The sequence below is a fragment of the Oxyura jamaicensis genome, chromosome Z (assembly GCF_011077185.1).
Source record: "Oxyura jamaicensis isolate SHBP4307 breed ruddy duck chromosome Z, BPBGC_Ojam_1.0, whole genome shotgun sequence".
Lineage (NCBI taxonomy): Eukaryota > Metazoa > Chordata > Aves > Anseriformes > Anatidae > Oxyura > Oxyura jamaicensis.
This window is the reverse complement of record NC_048926.1, coordinates 9287079-9307359: the sequence shown is the minus strand read 5'-3', so window position 1 is coordinate 9307359 and position 20281 is coordinate 9287079. Positions and strand designations below refer to the sequence as shown.

At 39.9% G+C, this 20281-nt stretch overlaps 1 protein-coding gene across 2 annotated transcripts in view; it reads right to left on the bottom strand.

Moving 5' to 3' along the window:
• DNAI1 (dynein axonemal intermediate chain 1) overlaps window positions 1–20281 on the bottom strand; it is a 140859-nt gene that overhangs the window by 105151 nt on the left and 15427 nt on the right. The window contains exons 5-12 of one of the 2 annotated variants that reach the window (XM_035310178.1): window positions 19829–19952; window positions 18799–18878; window positions 17571–17729; window positions 15666–15725; window positions 13155–13289; window positions 4902–4986; window positions 3939–4056; window positions 1431–1474 (exon numbers count right to left, since the gene is read on the bottom strand). In XM_035310178.1, coding sequence (XP_035166069.1) covers window positions 1431–1474; window positions 3939–4056; window positions 4902–4986; window positions 13155–13289; window positions 15666–15725; window positions 17571–17729; window positions 18799–18878; window positions 19829–19952 — 805 coding nt within the window. The remainder of the gene's footprint in view (window positions 1–1430; window positions 1475–3938; window positions 4057–4901; window positions 4987–13154; window positions 13290–15665; window positions 15726–17570; window positions 17730–18798; window positions 18879–19828; window positions 19953–20281) is intronic. The other variant, XM_035310179.1, reaches the window with a different exon arrangement.

Sequence of the window (20281 nt, the reverse complement as noted above, 5' to 3'; positions counted from 1 at the left end):
GATAAGGGAGGAAAAGATGGCATATACACAGATAATAGAAACAGCAAGAACAGGCTTGGACTGCTGAAGTCTGACAAAAAAAAAGGACAGGTCAGAAGTTTAGCAGCGAAGAAGACCTCTGGCCTTCACCAAAAGGCCACCAGAGTATGCCCCAATGACCACCTAAGGACTCCAGTATACATGCAAATAGGGGCAGGAACCTATGTTAATGATTCTTCAGAGACCTAATGAATATGCAAGAGACTTACAGGAAACGAACTGAACACACATATATCCCTTTAATAGAAGCACACTGCCAGTAACCCCGTGTGTGTATGTGCTAGGCACAATCCCAGCGCCAAAATAAAGAATACCTGCTTAATAACTCTGGTTACTGAGTTTTCACTGCATCTGCGAAGCAATGGTCCTGGGGGTATCTACTAGAATGCTGTCCCTTGCCTAAGAAGATATTCATTATAGTCAGCACTTCAGGTAGAGCTAGAAAAGAGAAGCAAGTGGAAGAATGGAAGAGAAAGTTTATTCACAGTGACTTTATTCTGTCTAGACAGGAGTAAAGGGGAGATGTGAAGAAAAGAATTCAGAATACAGCAGTCAATTTCTCTGTAGCAGTAAGAGACACTGAACAGGAGGAAAAGCAAGGTTGTTGATACGATTCCCATGTTGTAAAATGAAAAACAAAACAAACAAACAAAAACAACAACAAATCAAACCAAGAAATACCAACCCAAAAATAAACTGAGCAGGTAAATGGTGAGAAAGTATCAACTCGCTCAAAAATGGTGAGAAAATATCAACTTGTTAGAATTCTTTTCTATTTTCCTGAATGTGAGAGCAATAATACTGGATAGAAATTACAATGGATTAACACAGGAAACTCTGAACCAGAGATGTCCATAGCTGCTCATAATTATCACATATCTAATCCCAGACACTACAGTAGGGGAGGTGTCCTTTCACAACATACAGGCCTTCCGATACATCCCTAGAAGATGTCCCCCTGCAAGAGAACCATGAGTTTACATTTAGAGGAGTATCTCACCATTAACTTCTGAAAAAATGTCTGGTCTTTCAGGAATCAAAGAGTGGGAACAGGGAAATGCCAATCACAGACCATCAGGTAAAAAAAAAAAAAAAAAAAAAAAAAATGTGGTGCTTCTAGAGGCAAGCCCTTGACCTAAGGGAGAGTCAGCACTATCATAAACCAGAAGCCCTGGCTAGCACTGCCTACGTTTATTTATTTGTGGAAGGATGTTCATGTCAAGGAACGTAAAGGTATAATTTCACTCTTGAGATAAATCTTAATTTACAGCTATGAAATTAGGCGAGTCTTTTCTATGAGAAGCAATCTGTGCTGTATAAAATGATTTAATCTCAATGCACCAGTTTAATATTTTAAATCCCTCAACGATATTTCTGCATTTGTTACTTACAAGAGCCATACCCCACTGCAAATAGGTCCTTGTACTTCGGATTCCTGTAATGAGAAAATTCATATAAGTTTTCATTTATTATTAACCATATTCTTCCACAGAAATGCACCATGTTTCACACGTTAACATCAGAGCCCATTCCCACAGGACTGCATACAGTCTAACGGCTTGACCCTTTGAATATATGCACTAGTAAAGTTCATGCGTGAGTAATTCTTCTGGATTCAATATGCATACAAGAAACAGAACATCTGAAGACCACAGCAGTAGATGAAAAGGATAAAAATGGCAAAGACTGAGATACAATGTCAGTCTCCATCATTTCTTGGCCTGTGCACTTCATGATCATGTAATCTTCACTTTTAATAATGCTGTCTTTGAGGAAAGGAAAAAGGCAGGAATGTGGTGGTAACCATTTTTCAGAAGCAAGAATAAAGGAGTTTCTAAACCACAAAAGAATAAAACTCAATTAACTTAGTTTCCCTACCTATCACTAAATAATGATGGATGCTTCAAGAAACAGCTGTAAGTTTAAAAATTCACGATTATTACCACAGACCAGTAAGGGAAACTCTCTTCTGACTGAAGAGATGATCAGTATATTTGATGAAGGATACTGACTGAGTAATTAGTTATTATGCCTTCTTAAATCCCTTTATTTGAAAAACATCTACCTTTACAACTTCTGCTGTTTGTGGACAGTTAGTGTAGGGTTTACATGGGACAAAATGCAATACTGGCCCTAAGATCACACAGCACAATCAATGACAAAAATTTCTGTGAAACAAATGGAAGTGAAACAAATGGAAGTGAAACTTACCTGATGATTCTCCCCTCTGACTACTCTGAATTAAAAAAATAAAAACTTTTCTCATTCTTCACTTGGGCTAATACCTAGGCAGTCTAATGGTCTTGCTCTATCCACTAAAGTCACTAGCATTCCACTAGTATTGTCACTGCTAACAATATGAGAACAAAAATTAAATTAGAAAAGCTTATTACATAAAGCAATTTGGGTCATTCTTCCAATTCCAGGGCTATTTTTCTGTTGTAATTTCCTTGAGGCAAGAATAACTGCAACATAAGCTACCTATAAAAGATGCCATTTATCCCCAATTTTATACCTCATTTTAGTGCTATTTTGTAATTCTCACACAACTACACCCTCAATATTCTATTAAAGTATAGTAACTGCAGTGGTTTGAAAAGACAGAAGACTGCAGTCCTGCTCTGTCTCTCCATAGATCCTCTTTGGCAAGACACAGATGTGATCACACTGTCCCACAAACAAGTGAGAAGAGGCTTGTCTGCAGAGAAGCACAAGGCAGAGGCTATCTAAGTCTCACATTTATGTGCATGATCAAAACAGTTCTGGGGAGAATCAAGTATGTTAAAAAGTAAAGGACTCATCCAGGTTGTTGATGAGTATTTTTTCATGGTAATTACCATGATAATAATACTTTAAAAACAGTGACAGTTTTTGGACTGACCAGAAATAAACAAGCTGTGCTGGCTTGGATCAATTCCTTGTCCTGCATGTGCCTTGACACTGCTTCCAGGAGGATAGGTTCCATGATCCAAGCACAGAGGTGAGGCTCACTGGTCTGTAGTTCCCCAGGTCCTCCTTTCTACCCTTTTTGAAAATGGGAGTGATGTTTCCTTTTCCAGTCACTGAGGATTTCACCTGACTGCCAAAACTTTTCAAATATGATCGAGAGTGGATTAGAAGCTACATCACCCAGTTCCCTCAGGACCCTGGGACGCATTTCATTCAGTCCCATAAAGTTGTACCTGCTCTATTTCATCAAGTACTTGCACATGATGAACTTGATGAGCACTCGGACTTGCTCTTTGTTTACAGTGGGAGGGACTTTGCTCCCCAGCCCTTGCTTACAGGTTCAGGAACTTAAGAGAAACAGGAAGCCTGACTGGCAGTGAAGATTGAGACAAAAAACTTGTTCAGTACCTCAGCCTTCTCCATGTCTCCCTTCTCATCCATCAGAGGGAGGTACATTCTTCTTGGCCTTTCTTTTCTGACAAATGTACCAATAGAATCCCTTCTCGTTATTCCTTGAATCTCTTGCAAAGTTCAACTCCATCTGTGCCTTGCCTTTCCTCATCCCATCCCTGCACATCCAGATGGCATCCCAGGCCACACGTCCCTGCTTCCACTGCCTGGCATATCCAAAGACACAATATGTCTATCCTGCTTTCCCAAGAAGGGGGCTCTTGTTTGCTCTGCAAACTGTACTTACTTTGTCCTAGCACTGCCCCAAGCCTGCTGTACCTTCACCTTTTGCTGAATGTCCCAAGCCTGGCATATTGAGCCTTACACAAGGTGTTTCCCGTCCAGAAGCACCTGGCATGTTTAGGTGTGAAAGTACCTGACTGCAATTATTCAAAAAAGTGTTCCCACAGAAACCAACACTGCCTTGGTAAGGTGGCATGGTAATTAATTGCACTTCTCTGCAAAACAGCTGAGAGCAAGTTTGCACTAAAGAGACTTACCAGGAGATGGCAGTAACTGCAAGTCTCTTGGTTTTGTCATACTGAAACTTCCAGAGTGGGAGGAGGGTTCCTTTCTGGTCCCTGTATTCATCGGAGGCATCCTCAAAATATTTAAAATCTAAAAGCAAGAATCAAAGAATATGCCTTGTTGAACAAACCTGAAATACATCAGCATACTGTAGTAACAGATAAGCTTTGAAAGAGCCTCATGGCCTCTGTACAACCTGACTGTTAGTATAAAAACTGTTTCAGTCCTTACGTCCAAACCCCAAAAGAGCACCTAAGTCTTGTAAATGCACTTTAACAAGCACCAAGTCCTTACACCAAAAAGCTGATGGTTTGAAAGCAGACAAAGGATGAAAAAGAAAGCAGCAGCCCTGAGCAAGGAGTGACCTCAAGCCATTCCCTGAGCTAGATGTGGCCTTTCAGGAGGTGGCAAAGATAGAAAAACCCTTGCAAAATAACAACAACACTACGTATGTCTCGTGGATGGGGGCTGTATGCCAGCAGGAGGGTTGCTCTGCACTGGCTGCTTTGTCACCAGCACCTGCATGCAGGAGGAAACCAACTGCTTAGGGAGGGAAAAGCATCAGGACAACGCTTACCAGACCTGCTGGCCCACCCTGCTCTGAACAGGGCTGATGGGCATTTCCGTTAAGTGATAGCAGTCTGCCGTCCTGTTTGCCTTGTGTGAGTCAGCAATTGCTAGCCCTGTTCATTTTAGCCCTGTTTCTCTAACATTCAGCACTGGAGACACTAGTATGCCATAAGGTCACCAACCAGTTGCTCAGAGAGGCACTGACTGCACTCCAATCTTCCACTGTCAACCTCCGCCTTGGCATCTTTTGCCAAAATTCCTCCTAGCTTCCCAAAGGATTTATTGGGATTCTTGCTACAGCTGTGGCCACTCATCTGGAGGAATTCTGGCTCGAGTGCAAACAGCATCTCCCTGCAGGGCTGTACCTTGTGCAATGTCATCAAATATATTCTGATTCACCATTCGCTCCATTATTTTAGCAGCCTTTGAGATCTTGGTTATATCATCACTCTGTTGAAAAAAGATAAACAAGGAAGAGAAAATTTATAACCTTTTTACAAGTCCTTCAGACCTTCTGTGACTTATAAACTTGAGTCTTTTCATCTGGACTAAAGGATAATTTGAAGCTCCTCACACTAGCACCTAATGATAAAGGCACTTGAATTAACGCAGTAATTCTTTAAGTTCAGCAAGATGCCATCCATACCTGAGCTGCAGTAACTTCAGAAATTGTTCCTGATTTAGCTCAATGGCAAGGTTCTTGTCTGCAAAGACGGGTAGAGTCTTGTCTTCCTCAGCTCATCCAGTCTATCTCATGATGGGATGAGCTAAAAGCACACACACAATCTCTCCCCCACCTCACCTGGCAATAGTTCTTTAACTTCAGTAACACAATCATGTTTGATCATTCATCATCAACCTCTCTTATCTGCCTGGAGAACTTTAGGGTATCATGACTTAAATTAAGATCACAGGATTTAGAAATCCTCCAGTTAATCACTGGATAATCCCAACTTGATGTATACATAGACCCATGAGCTCATACAATACATAATAGACATGTAAAGGGCAGCTTGCTATCCAGCTTTTGTTGAAATTGCTTTCATACTGTGGAAAATCCCGTCCTTGCCAAGAAGCACCGCAAGTGGGCACACCTGCAGGTGTGAAGGTATGCAGGATGAGCTTCAGTTATGCAAGTATCGGAGACCTTTGGGGGAGTGGCATCTCACAAGGCCAGCAGTCCCCACGTACTTTTTAACTGCCAGTGTGTGGCAGGTTGGTATGCTCATCTGATCGAGCCAGGTGTATGATCACCACAGTCTCATCCTATCTATTTTTAAACTTGATTCCTAACAAGCTCTTTCCATGTGAGTGTTGAAACCTGGGTGTATGTTCGACTGAACACAAGCAAAATCCAAGTTGAACTAAATAGCAAGTAGGACAGTAAGTCTATGTGCCAGCAACTGGAGGGACAGAGCTTAAAAGCACCCAGGCTGTGCAGGACCTCGAGGATGATGACAGCACAGGTCTGCATAATGATGTGAGAATAATACCAAGGCATATGCAAAGCACTCTGACAGCATGCTGCTCCAAGAACCTGAATCCCCCTCTACAACTGCTGCCCCAAAGTCCCATCAGGTCTGCAAAGCCTTTCATCTTCAAACCCCTGCCAGGGACTGATGGCTGCCAGCACAGCATGGTTTCCTTCATAGTGAGGACACTGAAAAGAAACTTGCCATCCTTGGCACAGCCCACAGAGTGATCTGAGCATTAGAAGAAAAAATTAAATGACATGTCAAAACCATTGCACAGTCACAATCAGAACCAAGAACATAACATTGGGTTAGGTGCATTCCAGCCCTTTGCTTCTTTCCTGGGCCCTGCACAAACTCAACAGAAACAGTCTTGCTGCAAGAACATAAAGATGACAGGACAAAGGAGAAAAAAAAATCATTTTTATAATCTATAACACTTTTTATAAATTCACAGTTTGCCTGCATCTTCATTAATGTCTACAGTCTTTTCTCACCTCAGAAAGGATAAAGTAGAACTTGAAAAAGTTTGCAGAAGAGCAAGAGGGATGACTCATGGTCTGGGATAGTTTCTGTTCCAGGAAAAACTGAGTAGGCTGGGACTTGCCAGTCTGGAGGAGATGGCATAAGAAGACATGAAACAGGTCTGTGAAATCCAAAAAAAAACTGAGAGGATGGACAGTAGATGACTAGTCACTGCCTCTTCCAACACACAAAGTAGGGCTGTCAAGTGAAGTCAGCAGAAATCAACTTTAAAACAAAGAAAATGAGGTGACTTATAGAAGGACAACATCTGTGCAACTCCATGTCAAAGGCTGCTGCAGATGCAAGAATTTTACATAGGTTCAAGGAAGACTGAACAGATACCTCCATCTATGTGCCAAACCACATCAAGCCCAGGAAACAGCTGAAAGTATTGAAGGCTGGAAGAATATTTGGGGCTGGGAGGGGTATGATGTACATACCAAGTGTTCTCCACCTTCCTTACACATTCACTTATGCTTAGAGACCTGATTTGAATCAGTGTGACCACTCTCGTGTTCTTCAGCTTTTTCCTAGGTCAGTGGGAGGCCTTCTTGAGAACCACACAGAGAATATACTGCCATGTTCAGAATTTTAGAAAGCACAGGGACATATGTTTTCAAATGTTAACAGTTTTATTTTCTGCAAAATATTCTTTAGATGCTAGGACTTCATAAGTATTGAGAGAAATTGAAGAGGGAGAGAAAGAGGATGCTTCCCAAGTAGAAATCAATACTCTCAATTGCTGGGATTTCACTCTTTTGACTTTAAGTTGCTATTACTGCTTCTGCCACAATAAGACCTGTCATTCTTTAAAACACATCCTAGGGGAAAAAAAAAAAAAAAAAAGGAATTCACCTTTGCTAACACTTGTCCAGCGATATTGGGATCATGACTACAAAAATTACATTGGCTGCCACCAGCATATTGCTCTGAAGAAGCTTAATTGACAGGCGTTAAATGTTGAAAAGGTTACAACTTGTTTTAGAAAAAGCAAAGAGCAATAAATAATTTTCTCTCCAACACTGAAAAAGTCATCGTTACTAGGTATAAAGAATGGATCACCCGGAGTCCTGCTGGTTCATCAGGTGTGTTAGCTAAGCCGTTAATTCACCTACTATGCAGAAAAAATCTCTCTTCCCTTTTAACATGCCTGTGCTGTTGGAAGGAGCTGGGGAAGAACAGCAGTGCTGTACCCTACAGACACGAACAAAACTGTAGCTCTTGTTCTCTTACACATGCAAGGAAAGCTGCACTGCAAACTTTCTGAATTTCCAACCTGAGACATCATCATTCCAGACTGAAGAGCAGAAGACAAGACTTGCTTTATTGTGTTCTCAAAGATGAATGCTAGATCCTGCAACATCTATAAAATCATTTTTGTTGTTGTTGTCATTGGTAAGCAGGCTTAAAACAAAAAGACCCGGTAATTACAGAAATAATGCATTATCCAGTGGAACATTTTCTGCAATGCAGGAAACTGTCCAGATGAATTCAAAGAGCTTTAAGTGAGCTTTCCTATTAGGTAGCTAAGCTGTTAGCAATGCAGCCATGAATAACTACATTTTTTAACATTAAACTGCATCAGAGTAAGTCATTTTCTCACTAGAGCCTGTGCTATTTCAGGTTTGATTTATTTTGTATCCTACTGAAATAAGTCTTCAGTGGAAATGATACGCATAATTTCATTTTTTAAAGATCTGTTTGAAACTGACTTTCTTCTTTGTAGGGCAACTCTGGGGTAGCGAGCCAAATGAGAGCTAATCAGCTAACAAATTTATTTCATTTATTTCCGTGCATAAATTATTTTTAGAACAGCAATAATGTTACTTGAATCATATGGTAAGATAGATAATGGGCTGGTACTTTGAAAATAAATGTTCTGGTCTTGTTCTACTATTCATCAACACTAATTGCTTCACATTTGCCTCTCAGCAGCTGGCCAGTTGCAATGTGCAACTCCACACTCCTTGCAGCATGAAACAAAGCTTCTGTTGATATATCACTATATATCAAAGTCCAGGCTTTCAGAGAGAAAAGCATGGTACAGATATGTTGCTCTCTATTGCCCAGCCAACACCTCCATGCACTGCAAACACCCACTGCAAATCCCAAATAGAGACCCCCAGTTCGAATGCTGTTAAGTAGTTATTCCTTGTGCTCATTTGCTCATTTTCATTATTTTTTAATACTGACATGTTGTAAGCAGACGAATGAAGACAAGCGAGTTGGTAACAGCCCATCCTCTCCTTGTGTTGAACAGGAGCAGGCGAACACTAATGTGAAGGTTAATTGCATTTGGGCTTCAGCTGTTATTTCAAAAATAACTGCTGGTCATCCATGAGCTTCCAAATGATAATTCTAAACCTGTGGTCTAGGCTATCTCACTGGGCATACCTCAGAAACAGGGAGTGCTACTGGGGGACAAACATAATAGAAATAACATTTCTCTGCTAACCCTCATACACGATTTTCTAGCAATGTACCTGTCATTTCATAGCCATAACTCACCAGCTGATGCACTCACATTTCTGTCATTTCAACAGTAAGCCCTCACCTTATCTAAGATTTTATAATATTCCAAAATACACAGCCTTCCTCTCCACCAGTCCTTTCAGTCTGTACCAGTAACAACCTTTCAGGTTTACCTAATCATTTCCCCAAAGGCATTATAGCAATAGCTTTACAGAACATCAGCTAGATTATCTTCAGTATGCTTTCCTTGTTAAGGGAAACCACAACCTTTCTCTTACCAAAGAAGAAAGATGAGACTATTTGGATACAGCCTACCTTTGACAAACACATATGTTATTTTCTCATATTTTCTCCCATTCCTGTATTTTTCCCTCCAAATTAAATCTATTGCCACGTATTGGTATAAGTCAGACTAATTGAACCATTTTTATACCTCTTACATATAACCTACCCTTATTATTCTCCAATTACATAGCTCCATCCCTCTTTTGAAAGATCCTTTATTATCAGACCTGTGATCCTTATTATTAGACTTGTGATTTCATGTCTTGTCACCTCACAGTGAGAGAAGACAGCTTTCATCAACTTAGGTGCATTAAGCTCTGCTTAATTTTACTTCTACCTCAGACACACTAATTTCGCTGCTCACATAACATGAAGAGGGTCATACTAGATCAGACCACGAGTATCTGTAGGCCAGGATCCTCTCTTTAATCAGAGCCATAAGCAGATGGTTCAGGAACATTAAGAACAGGACAAGCAGATACAACACTTCTGCCTGTTTCTCTCTGCTTCCAACTATTTTCATCTCAGAAAATTTTGTATCATTCCTCTTTGGTATTCCATGTTCTTCATCTTCTATTTTGCTGCCTTTATTGAAAACTGAGGAAAGGTTTCAAATGTTGTACCCCTGCTCTTGGATGTAGTACATCCTCTTCTCTCTAGCTCCATTTGAGTGACAGATGTACTGAGAGATTTAAAAGAGCCCATCATCACAGGCACCAGGCAAATACTTTCTGTCATCCTGTCTTTTATTCACTCATATTGTTCTTTATATCATACTCATCCTTCCTTCAGCTGGAATCCCTGGTTATCTCCATTCCCTTTTCTGAGAGCTGCCTCTCTCTTTGCCAAACCACATCTTTCCTGCTTTTTCTCCTCATTCTTCAGTGCACTGAGCGCCTTAATTCTACCTCTTCTCCCATAGCAAGGCCCTTCTGTTCCACTTCAAGGCTCCTTCTCTTCTCTGCTTTTGGCCACATTCTTCTTCATGGATCATGTTCTTCCTCACCCAGCCATCTGCTCTCTGGGCCTCAGTATTCTTCTATTTTACTATGCTTTCAGATCATCACCTGACCCTTACTGTCAACTCCAGCTGCAGCTCGAGTTTTTGGATCTTCTCTTTCATGGTCTCTTACAGTAAAAGCTTCCATCAGAGATCTGGCTTCAGTAATGTTCATTCAGTTCTTTCTCTTCTTCCCTTTGGGCTGAATCCTATGCTTTTGCAGTAGCTATCACAGTCTTGTCCTATTCAGCTGCCAACCTTACAGAAACAATGGTGGAAATCATTTACTACTTCTAGCCTCGGGATCCTTGATTTTAGCCTTTGTACAGGTCAGCCAGATCTCCTGCTTGATGTTCCACAGCTCCTCTTCAGCAATGATCAAAGGCAGGATGTCCTCAGAAAGTCTTTAGTTGGAAAAGCTCTGTTCTAATCACTCAGTGTAGCCCAAACTATATAACCTGTGAGTTAGAAGCTCCACAAAACCCACTTTTACATTTGCTAACTTGAGACAAGAAGAACAAATTCTGATGCCATCTATCTTTAATTTTCATAGAATCACAGAATCATCTAGGTTGGAAAAGATCACAATTACCTTTTCCTTCAAGATCATGAAGTCCAACCATCAACCTGACTCTCCAAGTCCTATCACTAAACCACATCCCTTAGTGCCTCGTCCACACCTTAAAAACCTCCAGGGGTGTGGACTCCACCACTGCACTGGGCTGCCTGTCCTGATGCTTAAACACCCTCTCCATTAAGAAATTATTCCTCTTGTCCAATATAAATGTCCCCTCTCTAAACTTGAGACTGCTTACTCATGTCCTATCACTTGTCACCTGAGTCCTACCACTTGTCACCTCCAAAAAGAGACTGACACCCTCCTTGCTACAACCTCATTGCACGTAGTTGTAGACAGCAAGGAGGTCTCCCCTCTGCCTCTTTTTCTCCAGACTAAACAGTCCCAGCTCCCTCAGCCACTCCTGGAAACTCTGGTTTTCTATTCCCTTCACCAGCTTTGTTGCTGTTCTCTGCACACACTCAAGCAACTCAAAACCCTTCTTATAGTGAGGGGCCCAAACACACATACAGCTACACATAACCAGATGTAATGCCTGTTTTAAGTCTGTGTCTAGCTTTGAATTCATCCAGGTTAAATGTTTCCAATTAAGGACTGGAAAAATCAGCAGTTCATACACTTCAAACTGACCCACCAGCCTCACAGTGGGTTCCAATTTTGGATACTGGCTCTGCATAAAGAGGCTTTCCCTTTCACTTTTTCAGCGTATTGACTTTCTGAATGCCCTGCAATTCTTCTGGTAAGTGCTACAAGTGAAAGTCAAAGCAGCAAAAGGAGGGAAGTGTATTTCAGATTCCCACTGCTGTCAGTTGAGCAAGTAGCAGTATTTACAATATTGTTTCATTGGTAGAATTTTTATTTCATTTTAATGATCAGCTTTTAGCAGTCCACTCTTAAGCGCATAATTGTATCACTGACTTCAAGCTTAGTTCTGTGACACTTAATTAGGTGAAAGGTTTATTAGCTGAGAAAGGACCGTGAATTTCAATGGCACTGTACACAGGCAGAATCCTGTCAGAACATGTTTCTCATCTGCTCGTGCTGTAAGACTTTTGATGGCACAGTGCTACAGGAAAGCTAAACCAACCAAATCCTCTATCGTTGTATCAGTGTACAGTATGAAAGTGCTAAAACCAGTTTCAGGAGACAGCCCATATTATATAGATGCACCTTAGTTACACTGATATATCTACATCTGTACTAGGGGCAATCTAAGAACTGAATTCCATGTCTCAGTGTTACAGTTCTCAGTGCATTTTTCTCTAATCAATATGGTAATATTTCAGTTTTCATTCTAAATGCAAGTTAGGTTTAATTTAGGCTGGGGAGAAAAAGAACCACGCACTATTATATATAGATTAAACTCTGGTAATAGAAACCTCCTGAACCCTCTGAAAACATTTTGGAACATGAAGCAAATCCTTATGACACAGCAGCCTGGACTAGGAGTCAGTGCCATCCTCATGGCAAGACCACAGCACCAGCTGAGCTATGAGCCTGGCAGGAGTTACGATACCTGCTGCTCTGAGATACCAGACTTACGGAGGCTGCTGCAGACCATTCCTCTGCTTGGGATGGCCACATTGCCACGACTGAGATAGCATCATGCTGCGTAATTAATGAACGTGGCACTGCACTTCAAGCCTTGGAGTAGACATTGCTGTCACTTTCTAACTAAAGGAATAATTCATCAAATATCACTCCCATCCAGGTAAAGCCCCCAGAATTATGTATTACATATAATATATTATGTATGCAACTATAAAATATACAAATTATAATTATATAGCATTATCTTTAAAATAATAACAAGTAGTGAAATGTTTTTCACTACAGTGCTTTAATAAAATTTTGAGGGAATCCTCAGTTTATTTGCCTTTCAGATTAAAAGATTATACTTAATACCTCTGCATCCCATAGAAAAGTCTTTGAAAAGTCAGAGTGTGTCTACTTTTAAGCCTCACATGCTAATCAAAAATGAGACACAAACATGATAATGGACAAAAAGAAAAGCCACAAATCCCTCTTGGAAATAAGGTTTGAAATCAAGATTATGGCTTCACTCTGTTGCTTTCTCATAAAAAGTACAGCAACTCGAAAATGGAGCACCTGTTTTGGAAATACAGTTTCTAGCAAAAAGTAGTATTTTCACTTCTTAAGTTTATTACTTGCCAACTGAGAGAACTTGCTACACAGCCAGCATGAGTTGCTGCATTTCACCTGACTTGCATTATGGAAACATCCACTACCACACTGAGCAAACTTCTTCCAGCACTGTGAAATGTACCTGTGATTCCAGAGAAGTTAACTTTCTTCCCTTCTTCTTCTGTTCTTTCTTTGCTATCTGAGCTTTTGATTTTTCTTTCTCTTTTGACTTTTCCATTTTCTGAAGCTCCTCCACATAGGCATCATAGATCTCCCACTGAGAGACAGACAGAGGCAGGATTTATCAGGATTTTGGTATATGCCAGAAAACAAACATCTAAATCATCACAAAAACATGATAGTCTTCACAATGGTAACATTGACAGAAGCTTATTATGCAAGAAATGAAGGATTGAAACCCTGGATATTTAGAGCTTGACAGGGCTTGTCTTACTCTCTGAGAACGTGGTATTGCATTCCTAAAAACTTCCTTTCCCTTGGGGGAGCTCTTCTTGGTGCTTTGACTCCATATCCTTTTTTGTAGGACATTCTGTTTGGCTAATTTACAATGTTTAATAAGAAACATGGATTAAACATCTGCTTTATGACATTTCTCATGTGGTGTTGTAAAATTAAATTGTAGCTGCTTAACACAATTTAAATCTTGGACTCTAACTCTGCAGCATATGATGAAATGGATACTGAGAGCAGTTCTACATTTTCTGCTATGCCACATGCCAGAAACGTCTCACTTGAGTAGATCCAAAAGTCATTTTTCCACTTGACAATTATTCATTAGTATTGGAGTACTAGTACTGTATCTGAAGCATTTATGTTACTTTCAGCAAAAAGAAAAGATGATCTAATTCTGACACATCAGCTTAGGAGAAGGAGTGTGATTCAAATACATAAAAGGAGAGTGGAACACTAGAATAAAGAAGGTAGTAGAAACATGTAGCAAAAAAAAAAAAAAAAATGTATCATAAATTTGCAGGCAGAAGTGAGAAGAAAAGATGTTCCAAATATCAGGGAAAAGACGAAACGATGTGATGAAAAGAGTGAGAGAAGGAGCAGAACAGAAAACTGGAAGTGGGAATTATGAACATAAGATAAAAGAGTTTAGGTTAAAAGATCTTATGTTGAAGTATTTTTAATATCCAAATTTTCAATAGAATAAAAAGAAAACAAGGAAAATATTTTCCTCATAGTTTTCAAACATTTCAGGCAAAATTTCAGCAACAGCCTGGTTATCTTAATAGCTATATATTCTCCAACTCTAAGGTCACCTCACTGTCAAAAAAAAGAAAAAGGGGAAGGGGGAAGGGGAGGGGAGGGAACTCCAGATGAAGGGACTGGAGATCTCAGACCAATTACTCTGTGATTACAAGTTCAGAAATAAACTGGGTTATAGTCTTCAGCTTGACAGAGACGCCTTCCCTCCCCCTCCTATCACTCGCCTACAATACCATTTTAGCTGCTGTCATTACTTAGTTCTTTCTCCTGGGTGTTCCTGTCATACACTGATAACATTGTCTGAGACAAGATTTGTATCAGTGATAAACACAGATATACTTTGTAAGCATCTGTGAGAAGCAATCAGCAGAATTGGCTGTATTCCCTTGCCAAAGAAAGCTATAGCATGTTTCATATGTAAAATATCACGCAGAATATTTTTTTTCATACTTTTAATAGACGGAGAAAATAATGTAAAGCAACTGTGGAACAGTTGTTCATCATGAATAAACAGGCACTTTCCTGCTATCTAAAACAGCCCCAAGTCTATTTTAACAGGGTTCGAGTGGGCACCTTCCATGTGTCTTATGCTATAGTCCTCACTGTGTTCAGCGTCAAGCTTTAGAAACCTGTTGACTGCTTTCCCATATTGCTAAGTTTAGACAAATAATAAATAAATAAATAAATCTGTATATATCAAATCTTGACAGCACTCTCAGAAACTTCATGAACCCCTGTAAACTCCCTGCTGCAGGAAATCTTCAGAGATTTCTATTCTATATGCACGGTGCTCAAAGTGGAGATTGCAACAGACATGTCATGTATATTTTTTAATTATTTTGTTGTTCCCCTTTGAGAGCCCATTGATCCTGCCTCTGATGGAGGTGTCCTGCAGCTGACCAGGTAGTGAATGCTGGATCACAGTTCCTCCTATATGACCAGCTTATGCACCATGCATTGATGGGAATTCTTCAACAGTGAAGAGAACAACACTCAGAGAGCTATATCCCAGGAGGAGTCAGTGCCTGCAACATGCAGCTGCAGTTGTGTCCCTGTTCCTGCAGAGTTCAGCTGCATCCCAGTTCTTGCTTAGCCCAGACCCATTTTCACAGTGTGTTTCCCTATTTCCATGTCTTTAAGACTCTCTAAAGCAAACTGTCTAGGATGGCTGATGATCAATCAAAAGCAGCTAAACAGAAACTTTTGACCTTAGAAATATAAACCATTAGCTAGTTCACCCATAAAAGCAGAAAACATGGCCATGTTAACTTGCTCTCAGACTTAAACTAGAGATCAAAGCCCCAGTATGGGAGTTCATCCAAGTGCAAGGATGCAAAGATAACAGTTTAGTTTTTCCTTTCTCTTATCACATTTTCCTACGTACACTCTAAAGAAAGTTTATGCAGTCAAAAGGATATACCTGGTTAGCAGTGGCTGAAAAGTTTTTATAAGGTGTAGGCTCCGATTGACATGCTCTTTCCTAAATAAAAATAAAATAAAAAAATAAACAATAAAGAAATGTAATTTTTGCACTGAGACTTTTTACAACAACATAGTCCAGCTGTGGAATCCAGCTGCCTTCTCATAGCAGATAGTTAGAATAACATTGATCTTGGATTAGTTCTGCATTCAAATAATTCCCAGAGCACTACACAAACATTATTGGTTATCAAGCAACACCACACAGATTTTCTGTGCACCAAAAAAAGGTCCACAAGACCATCTTCATTTTTTAAAACCTTCTTAGAATATTTAATTTCAGTATTTTACTTCAAATGTGTTGAGATGGTTTGTTTCAGCTCTAACATTTGAAACATCATGCTACTAGTTATGGTATCTGATATCCTACCAAATTTGAAAAGTTTTGACCTAAATATTAAAATCCCAGCTGGGTACAACAGTCAAAACAAAAGAGCTGAATAGAATAATAACCTATAAACAATTCATTTGATCTTACTGTAGTAATATTTTCATCACCCTTACATCAAAATTTGAATGAACTTAATATATTTCTGTGAAACTTTCATTTCAAGGAACAGCATTTTCTATCATAGAATTGTTGTGTCAGGACATTTTTAAGAAGCTGCCTGTAGTATTTCACTGACCTCTGAAATAAAGCAGTCTCAGAGGTGGAAAGTGCACATCCCATTGAACAACAGTACTTCACAGATATTTAAGGGCTAGATTCTGCTTTCAAAGACAGAATCACACAGATGCACAAAAGCCTCTCCCAGAAAATGAATGGGAAGTAAATATGTAGAGCTGGGGACAGAGGAATAACAAATTAACTAACTAATAACAAACAGAGAAATAACTAATTCTGTGGCCTCTGAACGGATTTTTGAAAGATGCAGAAGACTGCTCAGACTTTGCAGCAAGTACCCCATTATTGTATGAATTCTCCTGAGACCATCCATCTCTACTAGTGAGTAGAGTTGATATGCCTTCTAGGTTAGATCTCTTCAGGGTCGTCAAATGCAAAGGCCCGTCACTTTAGGTTGCAAGAAGGCAGTGAGGCTCTCTGGGGAAGCTGTATATACTCTGATTCCAGGGCAGCAAGGGAAACACATGATTTTTTCCTCTGAAACGTATCTCTGACTTAGAAAGCTCCTGTTTGAGGTCTGGACTGGGGGCCAGCCTCACTGCTCTTGCCCAATCAGGAAGCCACATGAAGACATACTCACTGAGAATGGCTGTGGGCTCAGCAAAATGTTTAGCAAGACAACACAAAGTCTTAGGTCTGTACTGATCAGAAAGTACGTGCACAGAGTGGGAGGGATCTGTCATGCTTACTTGCATCAGTTACTGTTGTACCTGTGCTTAACACAAGCTTAAAAACTTTTATCCCTTTGATACAGGGGCAGTTATTATCCTGGCTCCATGGATAAGAACTGAAGTACAAGGCCATAAAAAGACTGTCGTAAAACTGAATTCAGGGATTCCAAACCCTCAGATGCTACCCTAACCATGGCTCTCTATATTTTATTTTTCAGGTGAGAAAATAGACATTAAAAGTGATATTTCCAGGTGGAGGTGTAAGGATTTACAATAGCACCAAAACTTTTTGTACGCTGTCCAAAAGTCCATGAATCAATAATTTTTCAATCAACATTTGTACTACCCTTAATGTTTTACCACAGTCAAACATTCTTTTACCATAGGAAGAAAAAAAAAAAAAAAAAAAAAAAAAAAAAAAAAAAAAAAGTATTTTTCCCTCCTAACAGTATTTACAAGGATATTGTGTAATATGACATACAAACACTGATGGTCCATATGCCCTCCCCAGGGAAAGATCCTCAACAGTCACTGAAGGAAATTAACATACCCTCAAAGGGTTGCTGAGTGTCTTTGAAGCTCTTTCAATGAAGTTGAACTGGTTTGCAAGCTTCTGCTCCTTCACTCTTGGGGGAGGAGGCTCTTCTACCTCTGCTGCTTCAACTTCTTCTGCTGTTCCTGCCTCCTCTGCCTCTTCTTCTCCTGCAGCCTGAAAGAGAATAGAGCAGTAACTCCACCCTGAAAAGACCACACGTCTCCTTCCTTCTTCAGAAGCACTTCTTCACAGACTACTGGAATTCTGCTGCCTATGAGAAAAGACTGTTACTGAATATTCATGGGTCAGTAGTGAAATAGGCAAGTCCAACTGAGTAAGTCCAACCATGGCTGAGAGGACATGGTACTGGAGAATTACCCCATTGGGACAGGTAGGGTTACATTACAGGGAAAAAGCTGTTTCAGCTAGATGGCAATGTTGGCACAAATTCAAATGGCTACAAGTTGACAATAGAAAAAAATAAGACTGAAATATTTGAGATGGAAATCAGGAACATTTAGCTATCAGAGCAAGGAGATCCTGCAACAATATCTAAATGGGAAGATGGAAGACCAGTAACTTAAGTTACTTTAAAACTGAGCCTGATATGAATAGGATAACATAGCACGACTGCCTTTGATTTAAAAAAAAAAAAAAAAATGGAACCAAGAACCAGAAGACTGTATTAGACTCCCATTACTCTGAGTTTTAATTTCCTTTCTAGATAGTTAGCTTTATCTGAAACTAGCCTTAACTTGATTACAGGGCCTGACATTATATGGGTAAGAAGAAACTACTTAGAGCATGCTCCTTTCCCAATCAGTCAACTGCCTTTAAGTCAGGCCAATCTTTAATTCAGGTAGTTATGCCCGCTGCTTTCATTCCTTTATACTTTGTTCTTAACCAGTTTACCTTTTAGGGAAGTTGAGATTTCACATGTTGTCCAGAAAGATTCCAGGTCCCAACAGATTACTCTGTCTTGATAAAGTATCTGGATGAAGGCAGACCTAGTGTGTAGGGACCTGTCATCTCCATGTACACCTTCTCCAAACTGAAGAAAGGCAGGAGTATCCCAGCTGTTTAGTAGAAAGTGCAGGACCTCAGCTACAGCAGAGAGATCTCAGGAGATGTTTCAAGAACAAATCACAGAAACTTCTCAGCAAGCCCATTTTACAATAAAGTGAGTTTCAAATCTAATATTAGAAATAAAGTGGACAGCTCTCAGATGCCTCTGGAGCATTACCTGAGTATCTTCTGTGCCTTCTTCATCTTTAATCTCTGTCTCTTCATATATTACTGCAGAAGACTCGAGAGAAGCTTTTTCTGATGACAAAAGGGATAAGTGAATAAACCCAGGATAAAAGGACATATTATCCCATATTCTGCAGACTCTTCTATCTTTTGAAGTATTAATTTACGGATGCATCCTTTTCTACTAATCTCTCATGAGACAACACAGTAACCAATTCTCAATTTGCAGGATGATTGTTTGCTCAAAGCCACAGAAGGAGACAATGTTATTATTAGAATTAGACAGCAATAATTCTCACTGAACTAAATCACAAATCTGATTTCCACTCAAATCAAACTTCTGAAATCCACTTCTGATCCAAGCAGTTTTGTTTCCAAGTATCCTTTCAGCTCTGGACCTTGCTGCCCTCCAAAAATGGCTGCAATTACACACATCCACAAAGAATGCTTACAAGGTACAAAAGAGTTACAATGTGGTTTGGTCTTATTTATATGGATAAAAAAATGAATATGCTAGCTGCCTGCTGGGTTAAACCATAACACCATATTAGAGAATGATGGATGTCTACATTCCAATCACAGCCTTGAGTGTGTACTGATTCTAACACCAAGCTGCTCCAAAATAGTTTGGCAACTATGAAGAGCACTGCCAACAACAATCCATGCTTTCATGGCAATGAAGATTCTATTTAGCTCTTTGTCGTACTTCAAAAAGTGGAAGATGATTAGAAACATTAAATAGCTTTTAACTTTTTAGTCGGTGGTGTTAATGTTCACCTGGCTCCAAAAGCATGCATTGTTTTTTATACTATGCAAACATCTGTCTGATTGTTTTGTTGTTTGTTTTCTTTCTGTTTTTTTTTTGTTTGTTTGTTTGTTTGTTTGTTTTTTCTTTAGAAAGATGCAAGCCAAAACAGGAGCTGTTCAATTCTATGGTTATGAAGTATGATCACTCCCTTATGCTTAATAAGTGGTTCCAGTGCCTAGCTGAAAATGATTGTGGTTTCAGATAATAAACCAACCTGATACAGCACATCTCATACTCTGTCGTCTGCCTTCATCTGAATCTTTGAGTATCAGGTTTCCATTCAAAGAGAAGTGAATGGCTGTTTGATCTACATAGCCTATTGGCTTGTATGCTCGTTCCTACAAAAAGGAAAAAAAAACAGAATCACAGAATTTTTTCACAGAATTTTCTAGGTTGGAAGAGACCTCAAGATCATCAAGTCCAACTTCTGACCTAACACTAACAGTCCCCACTAAACCATATCCCTAAGCTCTACATCTAAACGTCTTTTAAAGACCTCCAGGGATGGAGACTCCACCACTTCCCTGGGCAGCCCGTTCCAGTGTCTAACATCCCTTTCGGTAAAGAAGTTCTTCCTAACATCCAACCTAAAACTCCCCTGGTGCAACTTAAGCCCATTCCCCCTCGTCCTGTCACCAGGCACGTGGGAGAACAGACCAACCCCCAA